The 27,396-nt window shown below is 54.7% G+C and overlaps 1 protein-coding gene across 1 annotated transcript; it reads right to left on the bottom strand.

Annotated features, from left to right (window-relative positions):
* Positions 1-2,703: 2,703 nt before the first annotated feature.
* LOC105700564 (A disintegrin and metalloproteinase with thrombospondin motifs 7) lies at positions 2,704-25,975 on the bottom strand. Its single transcript, XM_012426519.1, has 17 exons — positions 25,926-25,975; positions 25,014-25,234; positions 14,435-14,769; positions 8,395-8,599; positions 6,555-6,871; positions 6,166-6,440; positions 5,933-6,079; positions 5,697-5,847; positions 5,542-5,631; positions 5,141-5,456; positions 4,917-5,044; positions 4,600-4,847; positions 4,367-4,484; positions 3,871-4,133; positions 3,292-3,806; positions 2,987-3,160; positions 2,704-2,858 (listed from the first exon to the last, which is right to left on the bottom strand). Exons 2-17 carry the CDS (start codon positions 25,165-25,167, stop codon positions 2,707-2,709), a joined length of 3,588 nt encoding a protein of 1,195 aa, XP_012281942.2. The 5' UTR covers positions 25,168-25,234; positions 25,926-25,975; the 3' UTR covers positions 2,704-2,706.
* Between the last annotated feature and the right edge of the window lie 1,421 nt (positions 25,976-27,396).

Here is a 27,396-nt window from a genome sequence, read left to right as displayed (position 1 = left end):
TCATGTCGCAACAACCTTCGCGGTTCGGTTGAAATATCGGACGCGGACGACTTTCGCCAAGTCAACTGTACAATGTAACGAGCGCGATTTATACTCGTATGCTTAAAGATGGCGTGGACGCGTGTTTTTCTGCATATCGTCGGCGATTCGTTCGCGGTACACTTATTCATACAGCCTTGGCCACCGCAGGCCTAGAGAGTCGTGGTTCGTCACGAGAATTGAGGTCAATGTTAGACAGGAAATGTTCGCTTAAAAGCCAAATCAAAAGATTACGATCAACCTTGCAAAATACACCCGCAAAATTGCTGGCGCGGAGCCGCGACGTTCCAAACTCTTTCCCTACTTTTACTTTTTTTTAGATAGGCGGGCCAGCTTTGGAATTAAATTATGTGGACTACCAATTTTAATTCGTTATGGTGAACGTTTCGGATTGCCGCTTGTCGCCCAGATAAAAGGGCGAGGTAAAAAAAGTCTATTGGCAGGTTTTAAAATATCCGATCGTTGGCTCCCGAAATTATCGATTCCGCTGAAAGAGAATGTTACAAATTGCCGATGCAATTACAATCGACTCGATAATGAAGTTTTAAATCATTGGAACGGTACACTCGAAGCCCGAACACCCCGGGGATTGTAAGTGAATTAATGTACTCTTCGATGTGAATATTGCGAACAATGTCGCGTTTCAGTCAAATCGGATTTTCCTCCTGAACGGACCAATAACAGGTGCGATCGAATGCAAGTTTCCACGGTATCTCGAATACCGAAAACCGTCGAGGAATCGACAATTAAATTAAACTTCCTTTAATATGAAATGAAATTTATTACAACAAATTATAAGTATTGTATTATATTAGTAAATGTGGCACATCGCGCGGGCGCGCGAGCAATCGAGAAGCGAAGTGCATGGAATTTTTACAGTCTTACAGTTACATACGTACAAGCCTGAGTATCCTTCGCTGCGAGTAACGGTGGCGAGTGATGTTAACGTTTAACCATAAATATATTAGGGCAACAAAAATTAACAGAGCCGTTATCACAAGAGTTATCCTCGGTAGCCTCTCTACAACGTTAATTTAAACGGGGTTAAATTGAATATTTCAACGGAGACGTTTAAGGAAACTTAGTCAACTACGAGGCACATACATTTGCAATTGCGGTGAGCAGTGGTAACGGGCATAAGGCACGTTCGCGATACAAAATCTGGCTTGGAAATATGACAATCCCAGAGACGAGTTTAGAGAAGCAAATGTCAAAGGTGTATATACGCATCAACTACTCGGAAATTCCGCGGGTTGTACGTTTAGAAAATGGGATGGATGGTGCCAGCTTGTCGTCGACATTGTTTTCGTACAACGATCGGCATAAATCAATTACGCGCCTACGAGAACTGATTCGATCGGTCAAAGATCGTCGGACCGTCGACGTCGCTTCTCACGCGATTCAGGTTCTATGTCAAGGATCGATGCCTTAACGATAATAGATTCGAAGCCCGGCATGAAAGATAAGGCGACGATGAACTGGAGCCGTTTTAACGTCGGGTCGTTTCGAAAACGTCTATCGTTAAGCCGTTATTAGAGGCAGAAGTCATAAGCTCGCGACCGAGCAGGACTCGACTTTGGCAATAAAAGCGACTTCCTGCAACACGCGTATCACCGAGATACGCAAGTTTTCGAGCATTATACCGGAGGCCGAACGTTCGTTTGCAATGTTTAAGAACGTCCAAATATACTTGAGCAACGAGTGTAGCGATACCTAAACGTTAAATCCGTCTCTACGGGCTCTAACGATTTATATACATCCTACGTGAACGTTTCGATGCTGGCATTGTGTCAATGAATTTTCCGTCGGATGCGTTTCCGAGTTCCAAATTCTAGGGAGGAGTTCGGTCGAATGAATCGGATCGACTCGACGAGACCCGTTGAAATTAACCGAGGAAGCATCTGAAGTCAGATTATCGTCTTTACCGTAAAGTACGAAGTGAGGTACGTAATCAGGCGTTGCAAAGTATGCCTTGCACTTGACATTTATCGCACAATTTCTCTTCATTGCATCAGAGGGGAAATGTTGAGGGTCTCGTGTAGAGTAAGAGGTTATACACGGGAAGTAGGTGAGACCTTTTCGTGATGTAACTTTGGCGACAAATGTCGCACAAATGTCTGAAAGATTTACGTTGGTTCCGTGACGCGGTAGCATTTCGGTGCATCTCCAGGGAGGAGATCCGATCGGTCCGACGAGAAAATTCATTGACGGCGTTTCGGATGATTCATAGAGGAAAGTTCAAGCATCGTTGATTAAGACACCCGGCTTTTCGTTCGATCGCAAAAGCTTTCAATGGAAATTACCTGAGCGATGATTTGCCGTCGAGAAGAGATCGTTCTCGCCGTTCGCCCCTGAAGACGAATCGCGAGGGATATCCTGCAACGAATGCGTCTCGCGGATCCAACTTTAGTCCATCGGAGAGTTTTCAAAGTTCGGATGAACCGTTTGAATATTAACGATACTACGATGAATGGGAGAAAGGAAAGCGATCGCATTCTTCTCCTGCGCCCCGAAGACGCGATAAATTACATCGGGAGCAACCACCCGACGAAGTCTACTCGGAGGCTCTCGAAAGAATCGGATGATACTTTTCCAACGGAGCATCTTCCATCCGAGTTTTCGGCGACGTCGAGAAAATCCTCGACGACAACTTAATGGTTCCGCGAATCAGTTTTCCGCTGGATGACGCCAATTGTGTCGGACGTGTCGCATCTTCTTCGTACACGTCGCGCAGCATTTCTCTCGTACGATCGACGACACGTCGCACATGCGCCTGTACGTCGAGCACATCGACACGGGTACCATAATGTCCTGGCAGTCTGAAATACGAAGGAAACTCCCGAGTAAAGCACCTTAAAACTAGACCGAGTTCTCTTACCGGAATATTTCCCATGGACTAATTAACCGGGTCATTAGCGGTTCGTTTCTTTGGCTAAGGACGCTTTACCGTGTCTCTCCTCGGTACAGGGCTTCCGGAAGTGGCAGCGCCTCGTGTCCAGCGGCCTCCTCTCGGGATTGCAATCATCGGACGACAGATTGGTCGCCCTGCTTCTGCAGAGGACCTCTCGGCGTTTCACTCCCGACTTGGAAACGCAGGTGGCGTTGCAGGATCCCCATTTCCCTGGAAAACGTTTCGCGGTTATCGGACCGCGCTCGACTCGTCTCCAGATTTTTCTTTGTTTTTAACGAAGGACTCGCAGGGCCACTCGGGCATCCGTCCACCTTTTCTCTCGCTCGCCGAGCGGAGCTTACCGGATATCCATTTTCCACCGCGGCAGTCTTCGGTGGCCGGTGGCTTGTTCTCGGGGTCGCAATCCCCCGAGATGGGGCAGGACACCTTCCTGCTCCTCTTTCCGTCCAAGCAATAGCCCCACTTGGAGACCATCCACTTGGACTTCGTGTCGTACATGGAATTGCCCGGGTTCCCATCGACCACGTTGTCGAATTGCAGGATCTCCGGCTCCTCGGGGGTCAAGCCGTTAACGATCGTGATGCCGTCGTGGTCGTTGGAGCTGATGTTGTAGAACGAGGCGTATTTACTGCCTCCGTAGACGAAGAGGGGCGCCCCCGTGGACGGGCCACAGGCCGGCAGATCCGGACAAGGCCCGAACTCTTCGGGTCGCGCGTCCCTGTCGCAGTCGCGATCGGGTAGCGCCAAGTCGGACTTTTCGGGACCTTTCCCGGAAGAGACGCACATGACCGACCGCTTGCGCAGGACACCCTCTCCGCAGGTTACCGGGCACATCTGCCACGGGCCGACCCACCACCTGCGAAATCGAGTCGACGGTTCAACGGGTTGCCGGACTAGGTCGGGTGAAATTTGGGCTTTACCTAGCGGGACACGGGTTTTGGTTACATTCTCGGATGTTGGATTCTGGTTTCTTCGAATCTTCGCAGAATTGGTCCTCGACCACTCCGCTCTTCGTCTCGTGACAGAGAGGACGGGCCGTCTGCGTCCCGCCGCCGCACGTGACGGTACACAGGGACCAATCCGAGAACACCCAGGAGTATTCCGGGGCTCGGTCGGGCTCTTTTTTCGGAACGGTGTACTCGTACCGCAAGCCGAAGTTACGGTAATGGCCCCTGTAGATCAACTACGATCACGCGAGAAAGTTATTCGTTGAAGAGTAAATTGCATCGAAGGGAAGCGGCGGAGGAACGCTTTTTGAGGGAAATTCCCGCAACGAACGATGGACCGTATCCGATAATGCATTCGCGGTCACTTGCTCCACATCGCTAACGAACTTAACGCTTCCCTTACGTTTGGCCCCATTAATTACATTTAAGGGAAGAACGAATCCACCGATCTCGTTAATCCTGTGCTTACGTAAACGACGATGTCCTCCTTGATAGGTCCGGGTATCCGGACTTTCTCCTTGTCCCTGTCTCGTTCGTACAATGCAGGGGTTCCCGCGACTTCGTACTCTCCTGCTAAGGTAATCTGCCTGTCCGAGGGAAACCGTGCGTTAAGCGGCGATATTTTTTCCTTTTCGATCCGACGGGTTTGGGAAGGAACGAACGTCCCGTCGCGAGAACTAATATTTGCAGGCACCTACGCACCGTTTTCCATTCAGGAAGTACTTGTTCGATCCCGGCACCCCGATGCCTATGTAATTCTTGCTGTTGCCCACTTCCTCGATCTTGATGTTTCGAGAGCCCATGGGTATCACGACCACCTCTTGATATCCCGGGCCCTCGTTCTTGTCGTACAGCCCAGAAGTGGTCTCGCATTGAGTCCCGTCGCCGTGGCATATTCCGCAGCGATCCTCCGTCGCGTCCGAGTCGACCGTCCAGTCGCAGCCGACTTTCTGAAATTTTTTGAGATACAGGCTAGGCCGGCGATATCGCCGATATTTTAGGGGAGGCCGATATTTTACTCTGCATATTCCGGCGATGCACATATCTCTGGTCCCAACGTTGCAGGGCGTTCCGTCGAGAGCAGCCTCGCCCCATGGAACGATAACTCGCTCTTCCGAATCCGTGCAGTACAGCTCGCAAGGCTCCGCTGAAGAATCGTTCAGGGGATCGGTATTAATTACTTAGAGACACCCAGAGAATTTGGTAAATCTGCTTTAGGAAAAAGGAGCACGGCGGGTGTTACTTTGGTCGAAATACGGCAGCCAGGTATAATTCTTCCTCTTGTATTCCTTTCCGTTGTAGCTGCTACACTGGACGCTTCTGAAACTCGGAACGCCATCCGGACACGGATCGGTGTTGCAGATCTTGTAACGACGTCTCTCGCCGATGCAGAATTGCCCACCGTGAGCCGGCTCCGGATGATCGCACTTCCTTTCCATGATCGAAACTCCTGCACCGCAGGTCCTGGAACACTCGCTCCAGTTTCCCCATTCGCCCCAGCCGCCGTCGATCTGACTCGGTCGATCGGCAATCGGGACGCATTCTTGATTTTGGCACCACTGAACGAGCGATCGTCTTTAGCACCTTACGCGTAATTATCGGTCTAGGGTATTTTTGAAAGAAGAAAAAAAGAATACCACTTGCCATGTGCTTGCCGCAATGAGTTCCAGGGGCAGCGGGATGCAGCATCGTGGTGCAGGACCCATCCACGATGCACCAAAGTTTCGAACAAATCTAGAAAACGATAATCCTGTAAAGCCCGTTTAGCGCGTCGCGAAAATGATCGACGTCTCGGTCACCTCCTCCAACGGAGAGCACACCGAAGCTTCTCTGACCCCAAACTGAAGTCTGCACTGATGCTCCGCATTGTACATCGCCCCAGGAGGCAGATCGGGGTAGGAGTAATCGTTGTCCGCTGGCTCGTCCTCGAGACAGTCGCCCTTTCCTTGACTAACCAATGAACCGAGAAATTAATCGCAAGGCAAACTACGGAGTCAACGAACGATCGCGATACGAGGTGCTTCGCTCGACGTACTCTAAAAAGTTGGTGATGTCCCTTCTGGAGCATCGGGACCAAGCAACTCCTACCGTATCCACTTCAAAGGTTGGAGTCATAACGTGCAGAGTGTCGCCGTCCCGTTTACTGCATCCTATTTTCTCCGTGTCGTGATACATGCCAAAGCTAGCGAAAGGACAATACGCTGCTGAGCTGAAAGGTTAGATCGCGAGAAAACCCGAAGTTAAAACGCGCGCGAAAGTCGTGCTTACTTGTGGCCTAATTCGTGCGTAATCGTGTGAGCCAAAGTAATCCCATTGTCTTCGTTGACGCTGCAACTGCGATCCGGTTGACACATCCCGGCCACGTGTGCCACACCTAGGGTGCTGCAAGGAGTATTGGCCCTTGAACATATATCTTCCCTTGTTACCAAAATTGCGACATCGTGATGATTCGGGTGCGAGTCGTCGCCCTGATTCAACTTTTGCTGCCACTTGCAGAAATTGTAGAGCGTTTTATCCGCGTTGACGGTGACGTTGAGTCCTTGCTGGAACGAGTCCCAATGGCGAGCAATGCCATTTTCGGTTTATTTCAATTAAGTTTGATCCGTATTCGAAGACGTCCGATGCATCTCGAACCGGTACGATGTTGACTACTCTACCTCGGCTTCGTCCTCTTCCATCAGGATGATCCTCACGACGACGACGTTGATAAAGTTGCCGATGGTGGGGTCGAGGTACAGGGACGAGACCATGTTCATGATCGTCAGCAGATACGTCTCCACGTCGCCGTCTTGATGGAAGGCCATCATCGTGGTGTCCGCAACGACGAGCGCTTCCACATGCCTCGGTCTGCTGATGGATCTCTTTGCTCTCTGCCATTTCTTTGCCGGATGTTTCCTCCGTCCACGGCCTTGCACTTGCACGAGACCGGGCTGCGTTTGCCACTCCAAGTGCGTTTCCGTCAACCGCCGAGGCTCTGGAAGCAGACGCGAACGAAATAACGGCACGTGGAAATTTCTTTAAATGAGAATTACGTTGACGTTGGGAAACGAAATTGGCGCATAATCCCCACGTCGGAAATGTCCGACGAAAATGAAGTCGGTGCGGAGCGTTGCACGATTACATCGGCGGTTTGGATTTCCATCACCGAAACGAATTTCTCTCGCGTGCCCGTAGGGCCATTGCCAGCGTTAATTTCAAATATTCCGTGCATTCTGTGTTAATTAAATTACAGCGTCTGTTACGGATCGATGTCAAACTAATTTTGGCTCTGTTAAACGGGACGTAACCGCCCTTCGGAACGTTACGTTAGACTGCAACCTCGTAATACCGTATCCGGAATGCACCGCATCAACGGTGGGATAATTAAACTCGGGTCGCAATTTTTGCGGCTTACCGATAGTTTACGGCGCGCACCACGACGGGTGGTTTTGCAAACATGGCTGAGCTGGATGACAACGATATCGAGTCAAGCCGCCGATTAAAATTAACGAACGCGAAACGGTGGCAACGGAGCTTCGCTTTTTAAGACTTTTTCTCGAGCCCGGTCCCGGACGGCTGATCGTCTCGTCGTTAATGGGAACATGCCGACTCGATCGCGTATAATCGAAAGCGATTCCCATGCACGACGATATTGCCGTTTCGGCAACAAGTATTGTTCGGAAACTGCGGATGATTTAAAATAGAAACCGCAGTCTGCGGTAAATCTCTAACCTCGGTATTGGATTTCAATTTTCTACCGTGAAGTCGAAAACATTCGTAAAATGGGAGATACGCTATGCGCCTAATTGCGGCGGCAGTCGTCACGCGGTAAAAACGGGAGCTCGAAAAATCGATCGTCGTTTCCGCCGATCGGATCGAGAAGCGGGGTCTGGTCGAAAATTGCAACGTTTCGGGAGCTGGTCGACGTTTCGACGGGGGGCACGACGAGGCGGTTTGCACTAAATCTTCGTAACGAACGCGAGTTATAACGAGGTATTTAACGTTGGCTTATATTAATCGAGCGCGCCGCCGGCAGAGAAGGTTCGGCTTTTAAGTTCCGTCGACTTGTTTTACGTGTTTCGCGTTCGCCACTAATCGTTAACTAGAAATTGCACTAATGGACGTTCCTTCGGCCCACCTCCACTGATTTATGCAGATTGGCGGAGGGCAAGCCTGCAATTAATATTTTATTTGCCCGCGATGATCGATCGCCCCGACGTGCCAGGAAACGCGGCAACCTGCCGAACGATATTCATTGTCTCTAATAATAGGATTCGACCGATACGTCGCCTCTTTTTAACCCGTTCTCCGGCCGCGGTGCACCTCCCATTACCGGCGGGCGGGCGTCGATTAATATTCGGCAACCTTCCCCACCGCGGCACCGACGCCGGCACGGAAGTCATCGGACGATTCGCTTCCTCCTGCTCCTGCCGGAGCTCTTAGGGGGAACCGACCGACTCCTCGCCGAAAGGGGAGGGCCGAGATCCCGATCTCGGTCTCGGCGCGTAGGGGTCTCACCGCGGGTGCCGCAGTTCTTCTCGTGCTTCTTCTTCCTTTTTCGCCTGCGCCTGCGAGCGGCGCCAACCTCGACGGCGGCCTCGCGCCGGAAGAGAAGGTGCGGGCGACCGTCCGGTAGGCCGGCGGCGGCCGCCGCGGCCGCCGCGGCCGTCCCGGCGACCGGTTCCAGCCAGAACTCCCCGTGGTCCCCCTGGAGAACGCCCGCCTGAAACACAAAACCGCGCTCTCGGATTACCCGGCCCGTGTTCGAGCCCGCGGTCGCGCGCCGCCCAGACGGATTTATCATCGATATCCTCTGGGAACGACCGCCCCGAGGAAAAATGCCGGAATCGGAGACGCTCCGGGACGCCGTCCGGCATGCCGAGTCGCTCGCGCCGTTCTGGAAACAAAGGGTTAAAAATAGCGGGGCACGACTCGGTGGCACTCGCTATTTCGACCGGCCGCCTTTAGCGTCGACCGTGAAAAATCATGGCGCCGCCGAGGAGCGAGGCTTCGCCGAAGGTCCCGAGTAAAAGGAAGGACTGACTCAGCTTGCCCCGGCGGACCCGCCGGGGACGATTTTGCTCCTTTTTCCCGGCGGGCCCATAAACTTCGATCATTCGCGCGATCCGTCGACCGCCCAGAGGCTGCGTCGCTACCGGCCTAAGGACGAGCTATTTCCGTCCGCGAACACCTAGAAGCGACGCCCGACGACGAGGAGTCGTCCTTCCGAGACCGAGGTCCTTTGTCCGGGGGCTCCCGGCCCGAGCGCGCCAATGCCGCCGACGCGGACGGGGTCGTCGGTTCCAGCGTTCGGGTCGGAACGCGGCTAAGAAACCGCGAGAGAAATTCTTCCATGGCAAATGCCAGGGATAAAATACGTTCTAACGTCGTCGTTTCCAGAGGCTATCGTGGCCCGATCGTCTCGGGGAAGGCGCGAGATCGACGGCGATTGCGCGCCGCGATACAATGGCGAGCAGGAATTCTTTCGAGGGCCCTTGCGACAAGGAGAATGACGAATGCTCGAAGAGGTGACCGCAACCGAGATAAAAGAGTTCAATCGCCTATATCGGTGTCTGTTGCGCCTTGGCACGTTGCGGATCGAAACCGGATGCCGCGACAACGACCGCCATTCGACCCGACCCGAGCGCGCGCCGCCCGTTGGGCAAATAAATTTCCCGCCGGCGGAAAAGTCGATTCCGGGAGCGATATCGATTTTGACCCCGGCGCCAATTTTTTTCTCCATCCGTGTCGCGCAGGCTCGTGGTTCGATTTCGCACGAGTGCCCCGGACGATGGGAAGATGCACGTGACTCGAAACGTCGGGGAAACGCGAGTCGTCCGCGGTCCTTATCGTCGGCTCCGGGGTCGCGTCGGAGGGTAGTCAAGGGGCGATCACCGAAAGCTCTTCCTCCGTGACAACGAGACATTAGCCCCGTCGGTCGCCGATCGCTTCGCGAGGGAAACGGCGTAACGCGGAGTCCGGCCGGGAGCAAAACTCGAGGCGGATGGTCTCCGCCGGTCGGACTCGGTTAATGGTCGGCGGACTCTCGTTATTCTTATAGGTGATACGCCCGTCTCCCGCGACCGACCACGAATAAATTATCATTGTGCGCGATTATCGCGGCCTACGTGGAGTGGGATGGGCGGTCTTAACTGCGACTAGTTAACGCCCATGTTTCATGCGTTGCGTTCACTATGCGCCTTTGGCTCGGCCGACGATACGCATCGGTCGCGACGCATTAGCATATTCAGCGTTAAAGATTTTCGCGCTGATTGAAATGTCGCAACTCGACGGCGGCGCGAGAGAGCGGTTCCGCGGTTTCGAGAAGGACGTTTCTCCGAGATCGCGCCGCGGTCCCTTTTCGACCGGCGGGTCGACTCGGCGAACGCGACGGCGATTAACGATTCGGGATATAAACGGCGGATTCGTAATTGCGCCGCTCCTCGCGGCGGACTCTCGCGAAAAAGTCAGAGTGCACGAATTACGCCGCGGGATTCGATTAAAACGCGACCGAGCTCTCTTTCCCATTGGCTCTATAATCTCGTTTCTTTTCCGACGTTTTATTTCCTAAAGAAACCAGCAGAAACTGCGCCCGACCGTGCGGAGGTAATTACGCCGTCACGGCACTTTGGCAGCGGGATTTAATTGAAAAGTTAATTGAGAACATAATCAGTTCCATTATCACTGCTGGCCGATCGCGTGACGTAGGCCCTGTAATAACCGTATACCGCGAAATTTTATAATATCGCCTAATCGGAGGAAGAACTCGACCATTGGTCGACCCACCTCGGTCGGGCGCGTCGGACCGTCCTCGAGCTGGGCTTTCGTCTCGAATCTCGCAACGAGCGCCACGATTTTCTCCGCGGTCGAATTTCAAAGGGCGCCGGCGCCTCCAATGGACGCGTCCAAGGTAGTCGGTTAATAACGAAGCGGAAGCTCGGAAGAATAATTTATCGCGTCGCAGGGCGGCACGGCTGTGACAAACGTTCGCGGAGAGGGCACGCGCGGGCGCCAAGAGAAAACCGGAGAGGAAGACGGCTCGGAGGCGTCCGCGCGAGGGCGCTTACCGCGAGATTCAACTCGGCAGGGTTACGCCTCGATCGGCGCCGCGATCAACATCCCGATAAATAATGGTAACCTTAATTATGCTAATGAGCGTTTCGAGTCGGTCTTTGGCGGCACCGGTGACGCGGCGCGTGGGCGCGAGGGGATGGCTCGAGATTCGACGTCGAGCGAGAGGAACCGCGGATCGATCACGCGCGACACCGATGCAATCGATTTCGGCCCGTGACCGGTCGGCCTAATCAAAATTCACCTTCGAAGGAAACCGAAGCCTCGTTGCTTTCTTATTTTGCCAATTTCGCGCGGTAGAACTCGAGCAAAAGAAACCCTCGATGCATTATACATGTCGCCGATGCGACCGCGGCCGCTTCGGGATTGCGTACGAGTCGCGACGCGACAAAGATGCGACCTTTCCCTACTTTCGAGTTATACCTTCAACGAGAGGCGCAATCGCGGGAGACGAGCGATCTCGAGTCGGGATCCGAGCGTCGTTTTTTCGGGCCGGGCCGTCGAGACGCTCCTTGCGGACGAAAGTCGAAGTCACGCGAGGCCGGACTCTCGATGATGATAAATGCTTCCTGGGTAGCCGGTGATTTATGCCGTCATTAGGAATGGTCGCGCGGACCTCCCGCGTGGGCGGTGCATAACTATCGCTACCAGCTCCTCGGTGCGTTTTCCTCGCGCGATGCCCCAAGTCGGCCCGCAAAAACGTAGTCGACGATCGCGCCGTAAAATCGGCCAGTTAAGAGCGCACCGACCGACGGGACTCCGAGAACTAGCCAAACGAGCTTCGAGCGGTCCTTTAAGCGGATCTCTAACGAGATTCGGACGTCTCCGGAAGAACGCGATGCCTCGGCGTCGCCGATCGCCGCGGAATCGCGTCCCGAGGAAGAATATAAAAGAGCGATCGGGAGCTCGTAAACGTCGAGAGCCATCTTCGACGTCTCAATCTTTTGACGATCGCCCCGACGTTTCTTGCGAACTCGTCCGATTTCTCTCCCGACCTGTCGGAGTGCCTCGGAACTCTCGAAAGACGGGTTCGTGGGAGGATTATAATTTTTCGAAGGTCTTCGAGTATCCGCGCGTCCGCAATTAGGGAGAAAGGTTTCGAGTACGGGCGCTTCCGCGAGTTCGAAATGTTCTCGGTCGGGGAAAGTATGCGGCTACTTCGCGTTACGTAGGACCGAGGATCGTGACGGAGGGAAATTAAGACCTTACTCGAAGGTGTTCGTTAAGATGAATCACGCGAGAAGACGTATGGCTGCGGTGCATTTCGCTGCCGCCATGACTCGCGAGGTATCCCGCTTCAGCGATCGTTCTTAAGAATTAATAGACGCGTCCAACTGGCGCATCCTCGATCCTCTACCGATAGCGCCGACTTCGCGTGAGGTCTCCCCTTCGGTCGCCTCCGAAACGACCGTCCAGCCGGTTCGATTTGGAGGGAACTGGCGCCTCCACTCGGCTTTGCGTAGCGAGAAATTTCAGATAGCGGCGGTAGTTGGCCCGAACCACGGGGGCCGCGCTCTTAAAGTATATTTTTTCGCTGAATTTTCTTAACGCGGAAACAGGTAACGCAGCCAGCTTGCGAATAACCGTTTCGCCTCCTCCCTTTTCCCGGTAATTCCCCTAGGGGATTATCCGGCAACCGGCGACATTATGGAACCTGCATTGTGTGCCTATCGGTGCAACTGCACCTCCACCGTTCTCCAAAGTACATGCAACCGCTGCGCAAAGCCACTCCAAGCGATTAGCACCTTCGTTTGCGGAGCCCTCCCCCGATAATGCTCCTCGAATAACGCGAATCACCGCCAAAGATTGTTTTAGCGAATCGATTAATTGGCGGAATTTGCCGCAGTTCCCTTGACTTTTAATTACCCGTAGGCGACCGAAATGAGTTTCGGAAGTTCGGCAAGCGTTATCGGCATTCCGCAAATAAACGGTGATTTCGCCGTTTTAAGCATTTCGAGCCCGGCACGTTCAGGTCGAAGCGACGAAAATTCTTGTCCGTCGTATCGCGAAAGCGTCGTCGGTCGGTGGTGAGCCGGTTCGCGAACGTTTCGGCTCCGCTCGAACGTCGGAAAACGATTCGCGATGGATCGGTCGGCAGCGCCGTTACGAGCAAGGAAATTTCAATTACGGAACGAAATCCCCCACGCTTCGCCGCACAAACTTCCATGACTGTCCGGTGGGTCTTCGAATCCCATTTTTCTCGGCGCAAACGATGTCCGTTAAAGCAAAGTAACCGCGACTCCGTTCCACCGACCACTGATTTATCGGACGAGCTGCCTCGGAAACGTCCTTCCGCGGATACCGGCGGACCGGACCTTAAATCAGTTAGAGGAGAATTTACCGGTTACTCGTTGCACCGAATTAAGCTTCGCCGACCTCTTGGAGCGACCTCGAACTCGTCGCGGACGCGCGACGGTCGAAGCGAGGAATAAATATTCAGCTCCTCGGATGACTTTTTGCCGGGCGAGGTCGTCCTCGTCTCCGCCGATCCGCGACAAGACAAACAAATAATTCATCCGAGCAATTTAGCTTTTTCCGCGCTGACTGGCAGAGACGCGCGTGGCGTACGCTCCTCGAGTTCGACGTAATCGCGTTTAAGTCGAGTTCTCCGAGTCGGTCGAAAACGAAGTCGCCGCATCCCGACCCACTTTCGCGCCGGCCGAGTTCGGAATCGGCTCAACGGAGCCCGAAGCGGGTAGACGGCGGAGGGGCGAGTCGCGAGAGCAGAGGTTGGCTCACGTGGGAGGAAAGGATCAATTACCCCGGAGGATATGCAAGTTCCGCGAGTTTCGCGGAGAAAATTGAGCAATTACTTGGCATTGCGTGAGAGCCGGGCGTCCATAAGGCAAACGTAGCGGACGGCCGGTACCGCTCGATGGGACACCCAACGCGATGCTGCCGTACCATAAATACGCGGGCGAGCGCGTACACTCCCGTGCGTGTACGCGAGTGCATGCGCTCGCGACTAGGTGCGCCGCCATAAATCTGCCAAGCCGTGGCAAATTAAATCATTATCTGGAAGCTGCGAGCAAATTGCGCCGATGCATGCCCGCCCCTCTTCCCTGGGCCCGCCGTTCATTTTTTTCCTTTCATCTCCCGCGAAACGTTCGGGCGATTTTACGTCCGCGGGAACTCGGGAGTTAAAGATCTCGCCGGAGATCGCGACGTCTCCGAGAGAAGGGTTGGACGAAATTCCGCCTACCGCGAAATGCGCAGGGATGCGAGTCGGTGAAGTACGGCCTTATATGCCATGCGGCATCGACGTTCCGAGTCTCTCCCTTTCGGTTAGTTAATTCTTCGTTAGCGTGCCCATTGGAAAGTTAATACGGAGCACCCGGAAGCGACGCGAGTCGACGCGAATGGCCTCGCTACGGCGAATCGTCGATTCCGCCTCGCGAAAGGAGGCCGCGAAGCGCGAAAAACGCGATCCGGCATTGTTTCGCATTCGAGTGCGGGTACTTTGGGGCGTCGAGGACGCAACACTCACCAGACCGTTGCAGGCTGAAAGAGCGACCCGCGAATTGGGATGATCCTTGACGAAGCCCCGGTAATGGCATCGGCTGGAGCGACTCTTCGCAGGGCCGCGAACGTGAATGTCGCGTTTCCGTCTCTCGACCACCAATCGCGGCCCGATAAAGTCATCGACCGCTTCCAGCTGGAGATGGTACTCGGTCCCGGCCACCGTCAGCCTGTAATGGACTTCCGAGCCGTCGTGGTCGTGGTGGTGGGTCACGTTGTGGGACATAAGGTCGCCCTCCGGCGTCACCTTCCGCGGCACCACCACCTCGTGGCGGTGAGGATAGTTCGGCGACGTGTACAGCCCTAAAACGCATCAAAAGATTCGCTCAGGGTCAGGGGAGGAACGCGCGTCGACCCGGGGACCGCGATTTCGTTCACAAAGCGGGGCGTCTCGACGCCGGGACGATGAACGTCTCGGGGCGCCGATCGAAACGCGTTCGGCCACCTTCGCGCGGTAATTCCGGTGCAGGATGTTGCGGTAACAGGACGTGCCTACCACAATGGCGCCTTTAACCGTACGTATAGTTCGCGCACAAGCTATGCGGCCGAGATAAATGGATGGCGCGACCTTAAACCGAGGCGGTGCCCGTTAATAACGTCTCCTAATAATGCTGCGATTCGCCGTTTCGGACGGGACCGAGAAGGAACCGGGATTTCGCCGGGCCGTCCCACGTGCCGATTTCGAAGCGAGCTCGTCCGCGTCCTTTTCGATACGGAGAAATGTTCTCGTTCTCGTTCGCGTTCCCGTTCGCGTTCCCGTTCCCGGTACTCGGTGCATATTCATGCCGAGCCCTCTGGAACGCGCCGAAAGGCCATCGAAGGAGGTCCGGGAACGGGCGAGAGCTCGGTCCACAATGGGCATACTAATTTTCCCTTGATTTAGTGTCTCCGGCCTCGCGGTGAATTACGATAGCGCGTAAGGCCGACCGGCGGTGTCCGCCATTCAATTAGCGCACTCGTTAAGTGCCGGTATCGGGCCGGCCGGCGTTTTATGCGCGTCCTGCCGCGTCAACGGGGAGCGACCGGCTCCCGCCGAGAGATCGATACTCGCCCTGCCGCTGAGGGCAATGCTTTATAAAGTGCTAATTACCGCGGCAATTATTTTAATTGCGGGGATTCCGAGCGTACGCGCCAGCGCCTCCTCCGGGAGATACGTCGATTTCGCCCGAGGAGGAGGTTACAATGTTATTACGGTAATTAGCGGCGGAGGGCGCACGATAAATGCCCGGCTAATTATCGGCATACCTAAGATTTATCCGAGTGCCGGCGACCGTCCGACATTGGCCGAAGGGAACCCACCTGGCCGACTTCTGCTTCGCGGAATAAATCCCTCGAGTGCGCAATCCCTTGGCGAGCTAGTACGGCGAGCTGGGACGGCGAGCGAGGACGTCGAGCGCCGCGGGGCGGGATGAACGGACGGCGAGGAGTTCTCGGTCGCGTTATCGACGATCGCGACGTCGTCCCGAGATTCGAGATCTCGCGATCGAAATCTCCGGATGGATACAAATGGACGTATTTGTAGAACATCGCTCACGGTTTCGCAACGATTCCATCGATGCTCGCCCGAGAACAAACAAGCGTCCTTTCGATTGTAATCCACGCGGATAAACGCTCGTAATTATCGCGGTGGGACGTGATTTATTTAGCGGCACGCGTCGGATTATAAACGACTGGACGCCCGGCCGATAAATGTATTCGCCGGTCAGCGAGTACGTTCTTAATCGCGTAATTTCGGACCGTTTAATAAATCCGACCTGTCGCGCCTTGACGCGAAACTAGCGAGCGAGTCGTGCCGAGCACGAAATTCCCTTGATCAGGAGCACGTCTAACACGTAAATCCCAAGGATCTCGCGCAACGGGGAAATCTCTAAATCACCGGAAGAATGATAAAAATCGCCTCCCTGGATTCGCCTGGACGCGGAACGTCGGAGCCACCTCGGGGCATCGATTTTCCGTGGCCTCTCGTGACGAAATTATTGTGGACTTCATTAGAGTTATCGCGATGACTATGACGAATCGAGCCGGCGTTGGGCTTTCGGATGATTTGTCAAGATCGCGGGGTGCAATAAATCATCCCGCGGAATAAAAGGGAGAGGCGAGGTCGCTCGACGCCGGAGATTTCGACTCGCGCGTAGCCAGCTAACGAACGGCGCGAACACCTAAGGGACCGAGTTACCTGTACCTAGGCACGAGATATCGCTTCCGGGATATCGACGAGCCGGATTCGTTCGACTCGGCTCGACGACGCTTTAACGAGTGCTCTCGGTCGCGGTCCCGGTGGATGGTATACGCTCTTCGAGCTGCAATCTTGCGACCGGGCATCCGCGTAATATCGTTTGCCCGATACTTTACGCCCCGACCGATCCCGTATAACATTGTCCGGGGCCACCGATAATCGGCCGAGCCCGCAACGGACCGGTCGTTTACCTCTCGCGTAATGATTTCAGAACACGGGGGTGACGTTGGATCTTGCCACGACTAACCGGAATGCTCCGTCGCCGTTTACCCCCACTCCTCGTTACTCCTACCGACCGGGGCCGTTTCTCCCGGATCGGCGATAAGGAGTCGAGCGATCGATAGGGACCGGTAGGGCTCGTTACTTCGCGATCCCCATTAGAGCGCCCTGGGACCTTCCCATCCTATACTCGAGTATATTTATCGGCTACGAGGTCCTCCGTCGCACTTTTCGAGAAGGCTCCGAGTATCCGACCGGACGGGACATCGATGAATCGAGCTCGGACGAATTCGGGTCTCGAGGGAGTGCACGAGCGTTTCGAGATCTATGAGCCCCTGCCAGAGATTCGCGGATCGAAGCGTGATTCCGATTCGGCCAGTTACAACTGGTTTCCAATTGGGATTTCCATAGAGCCGTAAAGTATCCGCCCTTCCATTAACCGTGCACGATATAGGCACTGAACGCAAGTTATAGGGGACTCGTATAATTCCTCGCGGCGACCCGTGTCCGATGGGCGTCCCGAATTTCGGCGCCCCTCGATGGCGCTTCTTTGGGAGTAGACGGCGAATCGAGTTATCTCCGATCGTTTGAAAATCGAGAGGGACGGATAGAGAGCTCGAAGGTGCCACCGAAGTAACCGATGCTCCTTTCCGCGAGAACGGGTACAATGGTCGATGCGTTCGCTTTACGCGCTTTAATGGTTGACATACGGTCGTAATGGTAGATGCGCAAGACGCGTGTACCAGCGAATGGGACGGGGCAGCTCTCCGGCGTATAATCACCATTATCCCATTACCATTAAACGCGGAAAAATGGCGGATCTACCAATGAGCTCGCTCCGGGAACGACTCAGGGTTAACTGCAGGAGGATCCTAGATGGTAACGCGAACCTCCTATACGTCGGAGCTGGCCTATGTGGGTTAGGCCGGTGGCGTGTACGTCGGTAGTGGTCGCTGCTCGCAATTATAACGTAATCGATGATACGCGGTATCGTTGTTTAACATAATTACGCGGGACTTATGCGCGGGGGGGCTATTAATTAGACGCTGCTCGGCGCGGCTCGACGACGCGCTCTCCAAAAGCTCGAAAGCACCCTCTCGCGGCTTTTATGCGCCCACCCTGGATTCATAATTCTTCTCTTTGATTCCACCAGAGCTCGACTCGCGATGGGAGAAGACGAGATCTCGAGTGCCTCCGCGTAATTCACCGGCTGCCGCTCCTTCCGACGTCGGTCACTCCTCGACTTCTGAGAGTTCGCGCATTCCGTTGACGCAAACGTCGGCGGATTTAGTCCGGGTGCTTCGAGAACCGGCGTGAATCTCGCCGACCGATCTCCCACGCGGAGGAATCCGCAAGTATCCCCGACCGACCGGACGAAATTTCATGAATGACCCGGCGTAGTGGTTCGCCCTGGAACCAGTTTCCCGAGTGACTCATCCCGGCCCGATACTCCTTGTCGGGATCTTATTCCTTTTGCGATACGGTTGCATATTTCGCATTAGCATACGGCCGTCTTCCAGGCTGACCGTCGGGAACGCTTAACCGTCTCGCGAGTTTGCGGATTTCCGCCAACTTTCGGTCAAATCGCCCCGTGAACGGAAGCGGAAGATATCCTTAAATCGGGATTACGGGGCGCAACGTACCTCCCCTCGACGGGACGAGAAAAATCCTTGCATCGCTGCGAAAGCGAAATTTCTGCCCTCGAGCTCGCACCTCGAGGACAGGTGCTCGAACCGATGAGCGATGCCACCGCTCGGTATTTCGCGTGTAGCTCGTTAATTTCCGGATGCGAGGTGCGCCCGCGGTTCCTTTCAATAATAACGTCCCCGCGATTTATGCGCCGCTCATTCGAGTCTATTAATAACGTTCATCGCGTATCGCGCGGTTTTCCGCCGTGGGTCCGACGCGACGTCGCGAAGAATGAGCCCTGTATCGACCAGAAAGGACAATTAATCACCGCGTACAACTTAATTATTGTCCGCACCTTCTTGCAAATGCGGCACGCAACGGCGCGCAATCACGCATCCGCATGAAATATGTATACCTTCGCGTGTCCGCTGCGTACACAGCCAGAAATACTTTCGCTGAAACTTACGTCAAGTGCGACCGAGGCGAACCTCGCGGTCGAACGACTTTTCGGCTCGAGACGAGACGTGCGACGATTCGAACGATTCCAACTTCCGACGGACTTTATTCCTCTTTTCGCTCGACTTCCGTCACGGCGAGGAGCCTCCTCGCGACCGAACCGGGTGCTTGGTTAATAAAGCAGCGCGAACGAGCGGTGTCTCGATGACGTCTCGATAATGTCGTAAATATAGTTTAACGTGGTTACGGTTCGGACCGCACAAAAGAGGTCAACCGCGTTATTCAATCGACCAAATGCCACGGGATAAATACCGCGACAGCGGAAGTCAAACTCAAGTAACAAACGTTCCCTTTTCAGCCAAGCTCAGAAAAGCGTCGTGCCGAGGCACTCGGCGCGCGCGAGCGGGAAATTAATAACAAATAGTACATCATAAACTCCGCTCCGGCGGAGCCTTTAATCATTTCTCGACGTTGCAGAGTGGCCCGATTTATTACACGTCGGCTCGGCGTTACGTTAATGCTAAGCAGCGACGCGTTAATCCCTGTCCAGTGCACAATGCCAATTCGCAATTTCACGATTCCCTTCTCGCCGTGGCCATCGGCGAGGGCCGCGAATAAGAGCCTTTCCTTGCCGACCCTTCCGTTCCGATTCCGGACAAGACCGCACCGAGGCGAAATTTGCTTTTCCGACCGGAGAGACTCCGCGAGCGCTCCTTGGCGGGGAGATCGATCGAGACGACGTCGGACACGGCGCGTAACCGAGCCATGTCATGACGCGCCATTAATCGGCGCTGTCAACCCGGGGACAGTGTTGGCAAAACAGCGCTTTGGCGCCGTCGATTACGGCGAAACAATGGCGAACACCCCTCCGTGAGAACACGCGATCGAAACCGCCCGGTAATTCCGCCGACGTTGTCCATCGTTGACGATCCGCCCGATTAATCGGCTAACGACGTCGACTCGTCGGAGATCGCGGCGTATCCAGGTCCGGAAAGGTCGTAAATTCAAATCTCAACGAGAGTTTCGATAATTCGCAAGAACCGACTCTCGGGGTCGACGATTCGATTCCTCGACGCCGATCGGGGGCCCGAGGCGCGACAATTGGAGTCGCGGTCGCGTTTCCGGCCAGCGCCGAGAGGCGTGGGCCGTTGACGTCCGCGGAGCACGTGGGTGCCGTGCTCGTCTTTCTCAAATAATTTTCATTGGTTTGCATCTCATTCGACACGTTCCATTTACCGTCCCCCGCGTTCGCGACCGACTCGAGTAGAGGCGTGCCGGCCGAGCGGCGCGAAGCGAGTCGTTCCGGCGGAGTTTCGGAATGTCGTTATCGACTTCGCTCGAATATCGCGACTCGATCGGACTCGGCCGGGAAAACGGAGGAAAATTTCCCTCGACCGCGAGAGCGCTATTTTTCTTGGGAATATTTTTGACGGAGGAGGGAAGGAAGAGGAAGAAGTCGGCGAAGCGCAGGAGGGTCCGGAAAGTCGATCCTCCGGCTCTATCGCGAGACAGAAATCGACCTTCCAGGTTCCGCGGGGCGGGGAGGAGGGTGGGAGAGAAATACATCCGCTATTGTTCCTCGTTTAGCGGGGGTGGAACCCCCAGTTGTAAGAGTGACCGATTCGCCGGTGTGGGGGCGGACAAGCCGAAGACGAAGTTTTGCGTGGGTCATGGTCGATCGGTAATAACGAGCGAGCCCACGCAAAAAAGGAGACGCGGAGCCTTCTCGAGGAGATGGCACGTCTCGCACCCGCTCGAAAGCCCTCGAGGTTTTTCGTTCCCTCGTCGCTTTCCTTGTCTTTGTCGCAATCAGGGGATGTTTGGACTCACTCGCCGTTGAATCGAAATTTCCAGGGCCGAAGAGGGGACGCCACTTTCGACGCGGCTCCGGAGTCTGGGATCGACGCTTCGGGTCAAGGCCCGATTTTTGGAGAAACGGTTTAAATCACGGCTTATCCGAGGAAGATCGCGTAGGAGCTTCTTTCGAGAAGGGGTTCTCGCCGCGAGCGGACAGGTGAGCCGGCGGAAAGAGTCCCTCCATATCTCACCGCGCGAAAACGTTCCCACGTGGTGGGTGATGCGTAAGACTTAACGCTGACACCTCGTCGTTCGGGAAGGACATTTTTTATTTTTAAGGAATATTTATCGCCTTACTATGCGCGGACGTTAAGAGCTTATCCTTAACGATCCGACGGAATATAATAAATACGCGAGTTTAAAGCGCGTGGGAAATCCTTCGGCGTCTTGGACCGCGGCTCGAACTCCCGCCGGAGGTACGAAATTAACGACGCAGTGGAAACATTAATTAACCGAGAAATCCGAGCGATAACGAGCGCCGAGGAAAATCCACGAGAACCGCGGCGTCGACGCGGTAAATTCGTGGCCGGATGGGACGGCAGAGAATTCGGTTCGTCGCGAGAGATCGACTCCATTCGACTCGACGGTAGTGGACGCGTCGCGCGGTCCTCTCCTCTGCCTGCATTTATCGAGGAATCGCCCCAATGGAAAATACCGAGCTCGTCTCTTTTGGAACCGGTGACTCGACAAATTTGGAGGCGGACGAGATGGCGCGGAACGCCATATCTGGCTCGTCTCGTCGGTTTGAGTCCCCGTCTGGACGCGAAGCGGCGACGATACCGAAAGTAAGAGCGACTTTACTCGTCTAGTCGCACTCCGGACGCGCGTTTTCACCGGCGGCGACGATCGGTCGGTCGACGTCCGCGGAATCTATCGCGTCCGATTCTTCGAGGTTCCGCGAGGCGGGCGCCTCTGGAGTCGATTTTGAGAAGGCGATCGGCGACGACTCGTTCGACCGGTCCTCGCTCGTTTTTCAAGCTTGCGGCTTTATTTCGGATTTCTGCGCGGCACAGCTGGTCGATCGGTAACACGAGTCCGATCCGGACCCTCGACGGCTCCACCGTTAATTCCAAGATACCCAGGATCAAGGAGATCGGGTGTCCCGATGGACTTTAATCCCCGATGTCCTCTCGGAACCGGGAGGATCGGATGTCCTCGTCGGCCGTTGGATCCAAATTTCCGAGGACTCGAGAGATCGAATGTCATCGGAGCCGCACGGTTCTTGCATTCGCGGGCGATAAAGTCTTTTTTACCGGCAAATTACCGGTTCCCGGGCGAGGCGTAACGCGCGGAACGACTCGTCCGCCAAACCTTGGGTCGTCGCGGTCGTTGGGTCGACCCGTCCCGGATTCGCCGGGCCCGCCGGAAGATCTCGAGGTGCCGGCGAGGACGGGCCCGTCTCGCGCGGCAGGGAGAAGGTGCATCCTCCATTGACGCGCGAAAAAGGACAAGCGACTCGGGTCCATTGACAGCGGGCCCACGCGGGTGTGCACGCGCGCGCTGCCACGCTCACCCACCCGCTGTCACGCGTATGCGTATGCATTATTTATTGCGACACGCCCACGCAACGCCGCGCAGTTATTCACAATGCGGCCGGGCGTTTTTCAACAGGTCCGCATGAATGGGGAGGCAAGGGTTGGCCGTCGCGTCGCCAAACCCGCTAGGCGCCTCAAGGATGCCGGGTCGTTGCGTGTCTCCTTATTTTAGAGACCCGAGACTCCGCCGAGAGGCGGAGGGAAAAGTCCCGGAGAAACGAGGGAATTAAACCGTATCGTCGCGTGCTTCTCGTGGGCGACGCTTCTTAAATTATTGGCCGCGGAATCGTCGCGATAAAACGCCGAAGCGGGCACGCGAGGACGAGCGCGGCTCCTCCGGAAAATTGGCACACCGAGGAACGTCCTCCTTTGGCGCGCGAATCTTTGTTACGCAAACGAGCGCGTTTTTCACCTCCGAACGACCGTCTCGTTCCCGAAATGGATGGTAATCTTGCCGGGGCGGTTCGCGATCAAACGACCGGACGGTCGCCGCGTCCGACTTCGGTCGCCGATGTTCCGACGCGCGTTTTGAGAGCGACTCGACGTCGATAAATGTCGGCACCGCTTAAACGCCAACGACTCCCAGGTGGAAACGCGTTAAACGAACGCGAGCGAAACCACCAGGGACCCCGCGTTTTCCGTTCGTCTCTCGGAGCCGGCGCGCGTCGCGTCGTGTGCGACCGAGAGGGATCCGACGCTTCGATAACCGCGTACCGAGGAGTCGCGGCTGCGGACCGGTCTTCCGAAAAGAGATCGGAACTGGAATCGGTGATAAATCCGTCAGCTATCTCGAGCGGGGATCTCCTCGGCCGGCGTCCCGCCCTCGTCGTCCGACGAGATCCGCTCCGGCAGGCATTTCGACTCGAGGAAAAAAGAACAGCGAACGTCCGGCGATTACACGGTACCGCCGAGTAATAGAGTGATTATTTATTACGAGCCTCGTCATTCGGAAGACGGACCACCCCGTCGCGGTGGCGGCGCATTAATTACCGAATTACCGCGATCGGGCCAGGCCCCGGGAAAATGACGGTAATACCGTCTTATTACCGTACGCCCGCGGAGTTAATGACTCCGCGGCCGGGGGGCCGCGGATATCCGAGGATCGGTTATTCGCGGACAAATTGCCGGCGAGCGTTTACCTTGCGCTCCGGAGCGCTCTCGTCCGTGAACACGCAACTCCTACCCCACGCGGGTAATTTCCTCGATCGCGATAATTGCCAATCGGCAGGCTCGCCGCGACGATTTCGACGATGTCGACGATGTCGACGCAGCCGACGCAGCCGAGACAGACGCCTGCCACGAGCGAATTCGCGAGCTGCGTTTACTCGTCTTCTCCTCGGTTCTCGTCGCATCCACCCTCGGAATAAATATTTACTGGAAGCCCGAGCATCGTGGGAAGACTCGAAACGTGACGCGGGAGGACCGTGCCCGAGAACGATCCTAAATTAGTGGCGTCTGGGAAGATTTGCAAAACTGGTTCCCTTTCGCGGAGCTCCTCTTTGATCGACTCCTTTGAACGCTTCGCTCCGCTCGTCCAGGACCCCGCGACCTTTCGACGACTTTTTTCCTTCTTTTGAATTTCCCTTCCAAAAGTCGTTCTCGCTTAATTTCGCACCTCTCGCTTTGCATGCGACAGGACGCCAAACGCCGTCCACGACTTCGACGCGAGGGCTTCCCGTATCGTGGTTGTAACTTTTGTATCTAAGTTTTCCCTCGCTTACCTTCGAGTTTTATCGCCCTTTATTGGATTTCAGAATTTCAAAAAGGCCCTCTCCCGGAAGCTACGCAACTTCGGCCTCTCGAATTTCTTCGAAGATTGACGGTGAACAAACTAATTCCCTTCTTCTGGTAGAACACGTTACGCGGACAAATGATGCTGCGCCCATTGCTTTCCTTCGCGCAGCGATATTTCTCGTCCGAACAACGTAACGAGGCCTTTCTCGAACACGCGATCGTTCTCGGAAGCTCGTACTTGAAATTCAAAGAGTGCCTCGAGACAGCCACGAACCGCGATTCCCGGGAATCATTGACAGAGAGTCCATTTGTCTTCATTCGCGTAATTGTTACGACGCCATAATATATTGCGTTTACCGGATTAGAAAGTTTCTACGCGTGCTCGGCGGCCGGAGAGACCATTTTTCCCGTTGCTTGACAAAAGACACCATTATTCTCGCATCGATCCTCCTTAGATCGTGCTCAGGTTTCTTCTGCCTGCACCAATCCCCCGGGATTAGAGAACCGTGAATGAAACGGGCATTACGCGGCCCGTAAGTCGCAAGACGAGAACTTGGCCTAAAGTTACGCTCTCCGTCCTTGATCAAGTTAAGGTACGCTTTCAGGCGGCAGTTTCTATATGGCACTTGTTGTGCCGTTGATTACGGCAATTACGGTTAATCCTCTTAACCGATACGGTAGCAATTACCAGCCGCCTGGCACAACGAACCATGACCGATATAAACGTCGCGTACCGGGGACCGCGCCGATTATAACGAACCTTGTTAACCAACGTTGATACAACTAATCGCCGTCCCAGGGGTGGAAAGTAAAATGCAATTCTTCGGGAAGGTTTTCATGAATTAACGCGATGTCGCCGTAGCGAATAAATATTGACTCACCCTTAACGAAGGGACGACGCTGTTGAATCGCGGGGCTGGAATGCACGAATGCGGCGTGGAGGATGAGCAAGTACCACATGCTCGATGCCGTTCGATGTACAGCAAGCTTTCGCGTTTTCAAAGAAATAAAAATACCAGGGAACATCGGCAACATCCAGCGAGGGACCGTTCGCGAGAGAGTCCGCTTCGGTCCTGCCTTCCTATTTGCCGGCCCCTTTCATCTGCAACACGAACAACGTTTCAATTCGCATCTCCGGTTGGCCAAAAAGTATCCGAAACCGTGAAAATTCTCATCCCGGCTTCGATAAAAAAATTCGACGCGAGAAGCGGCTGTCGGGGTGATTTTTGATTCGGCGAGGATATCGTCGGTGCCGTAAGCAAAGTGCATTCGCCGATGCTGCCGGTCGTCATGGTTCGCCAATTTGCGCTTACCGGCCATGCGCACATAGTAATCAGAACTCGTTCGAGCATGCCGTTCAATGATTGGAGCTGACAACCGTAGGGGAATTTGTTCCCTTAGCAAACCACCGATCTCCGCGGAATGTGACTTACTGCCTTCTCGGGGCAAACCAAGCATAACGATCGCACGCGCCCTCCCGATGTGCCACCTCGCCTAGGGCCCAAAACCGGAGATCGAGAAGACGCGAGAAAAAAAAATTCAAAACCACCCTTAGCGGTAAAGCTGCAGGAAATTGTCAGCCAACCGTAAAAAAAAAAAAAAAAGAATAGGGACTCAACATTTCGTTCACCCAAGGTAAAACCCGCCAATTGCTCAAAGAGACATCAAAATACGCCCGTCTAGGATTCGCCGGTCCCTGCTCATGTTTATGAAACGACGTTCTTAACCCGTTGCTGAATCACTTAAGGGTGATCTACATTCGGGCGATTCCCGTTGTAATTGCGACTCCGTACTTATAGTTGCCGCGAACAATGGACGTTCCTTCGGCGACGCGATGCCATTTGCGATCCGCGAGGCGTCGAGAAAACGCTTCCTATTATATGGATCCAGGACCCACTCCCTCGCGCCCGCGGACCGATCGGGGAAGTCTCGTATCGATAAGTAGCATCGCGAGAACGGTAGACGAGGACATTACGTTGAATAAACAGGAGCATCTCGGCGCGCGTTCGGCTCGATTGGCGGGCCAAGTCGGAGCCTTCTTCGCGGCGCGTTTTGCATAAATAAATCGGGAAGATCGAGAGCCGCATAGCTCGCCGGTAACCGGAGCGAGCTCGAGACGTCGTAAAAGTATGAAATAACGGATCGATCGTAAGTGGATCCCCGCATTAGACGGTGCCGCGTTGTCAGGTAAATATTTATGCATGATTTATGTCGAGTACTTTGGCATGCAAGGAAGGCGCCGTTGCCCCCTGATCCCCCGCTCTTCGAAGGAGATACTTGACGCGTCGTCCCGGGAAATTCTCTGCGCGTTAACTTTAATCTCGGAGTTGTCCCGCGTTGCGCAATTTATATCGGTCGAGGCCGATCGCTTCGCGTTTGACTCCGGATTTCCTCCTCGCCTCCCAAAACTGCGAACGAAAACGATAACGAAAAATTGCTCGGTTCGATGGTCGAGATCGCATCGGGAGGCACGCTTCGATATTAATCCCGGAATATCTCGCCGCACGCGACGCCACTCGAATTGGACGACTTCGGATTGCAGTCATCTCGATTTTATGTCCCGATAATAATCGACCCGGCTCATCCTTCGGTCCAGTAGTTTCGGTAGAAAATTCTCACCGGGAGAACCCGACGATTTCACCTCTGCAACGCTCGATGTCCACGTTCGACGCTTCATTGGAAAATGGAGGGTCGGGAATTAAAAATCGTTCGCGGCGCGTTTTCGCTTACATGCGCGGTACGGGTCTTCGGTTCGCGGATACGACGTAGAAGCGACTTCCCATCGATACGGGGACACGATTGAAAATGCCGGTTTTATCTGCCTTTGCGAGCGGAACTCCTCCGTTTCGATGTCGACCGAAAAGCAGGGCGAGAACGCGTCCGTCCGGTATCCTGCGGCGATACTTTCCGTTTTGTAGAAAAACGAGTCGCGTTACTTTGCGAACGCCTGTCAGAACGAATTTATGCACCGACGCCATTTATTTATACCGAACGATGGCCGACCGACCGTTCGGGGTTTTATCGCGACTTCTTTCGGATTTAAATAACCGCAGCTTTGACGTTTAACGGCAAACTTTGTCCGGAGGGTCTGTCGCGGGTTCTCGATAACGCGGACCTACAAGAGCCGACGGTCTCAAGATTTATCTCGCAATTGAATCCTCGCCGATACTCGGCCGTCGCTTTCATGAAAATCAGAGGACACGGGAAGAACCAGCGACACCCAGAAATAGCGTTCGGGATCGTTCCACCCCCCTGACATCGAGT

The sequence above is a fragment of the Orussus abietinus genome, unplaced genomic scaffold (assembly GCF_000612105.2).
Source record: "Orussus abietinus isolate OABI.00-Male unplaced genomic scaffold, Oabi_2.0 scaffold2, whole genome shotgun sequence".
NCBI classification, from domain to species: Eukaryota; Metazoa; Arthropoda; class Insecta; order Hymenoptera; family Orussidae; genus Orussus; species Orussus abietinus.
Note: the sequence above shows the minus strand (reverse complement) of the source record. Positions and strands in the feature narration are given on the sequence as shown.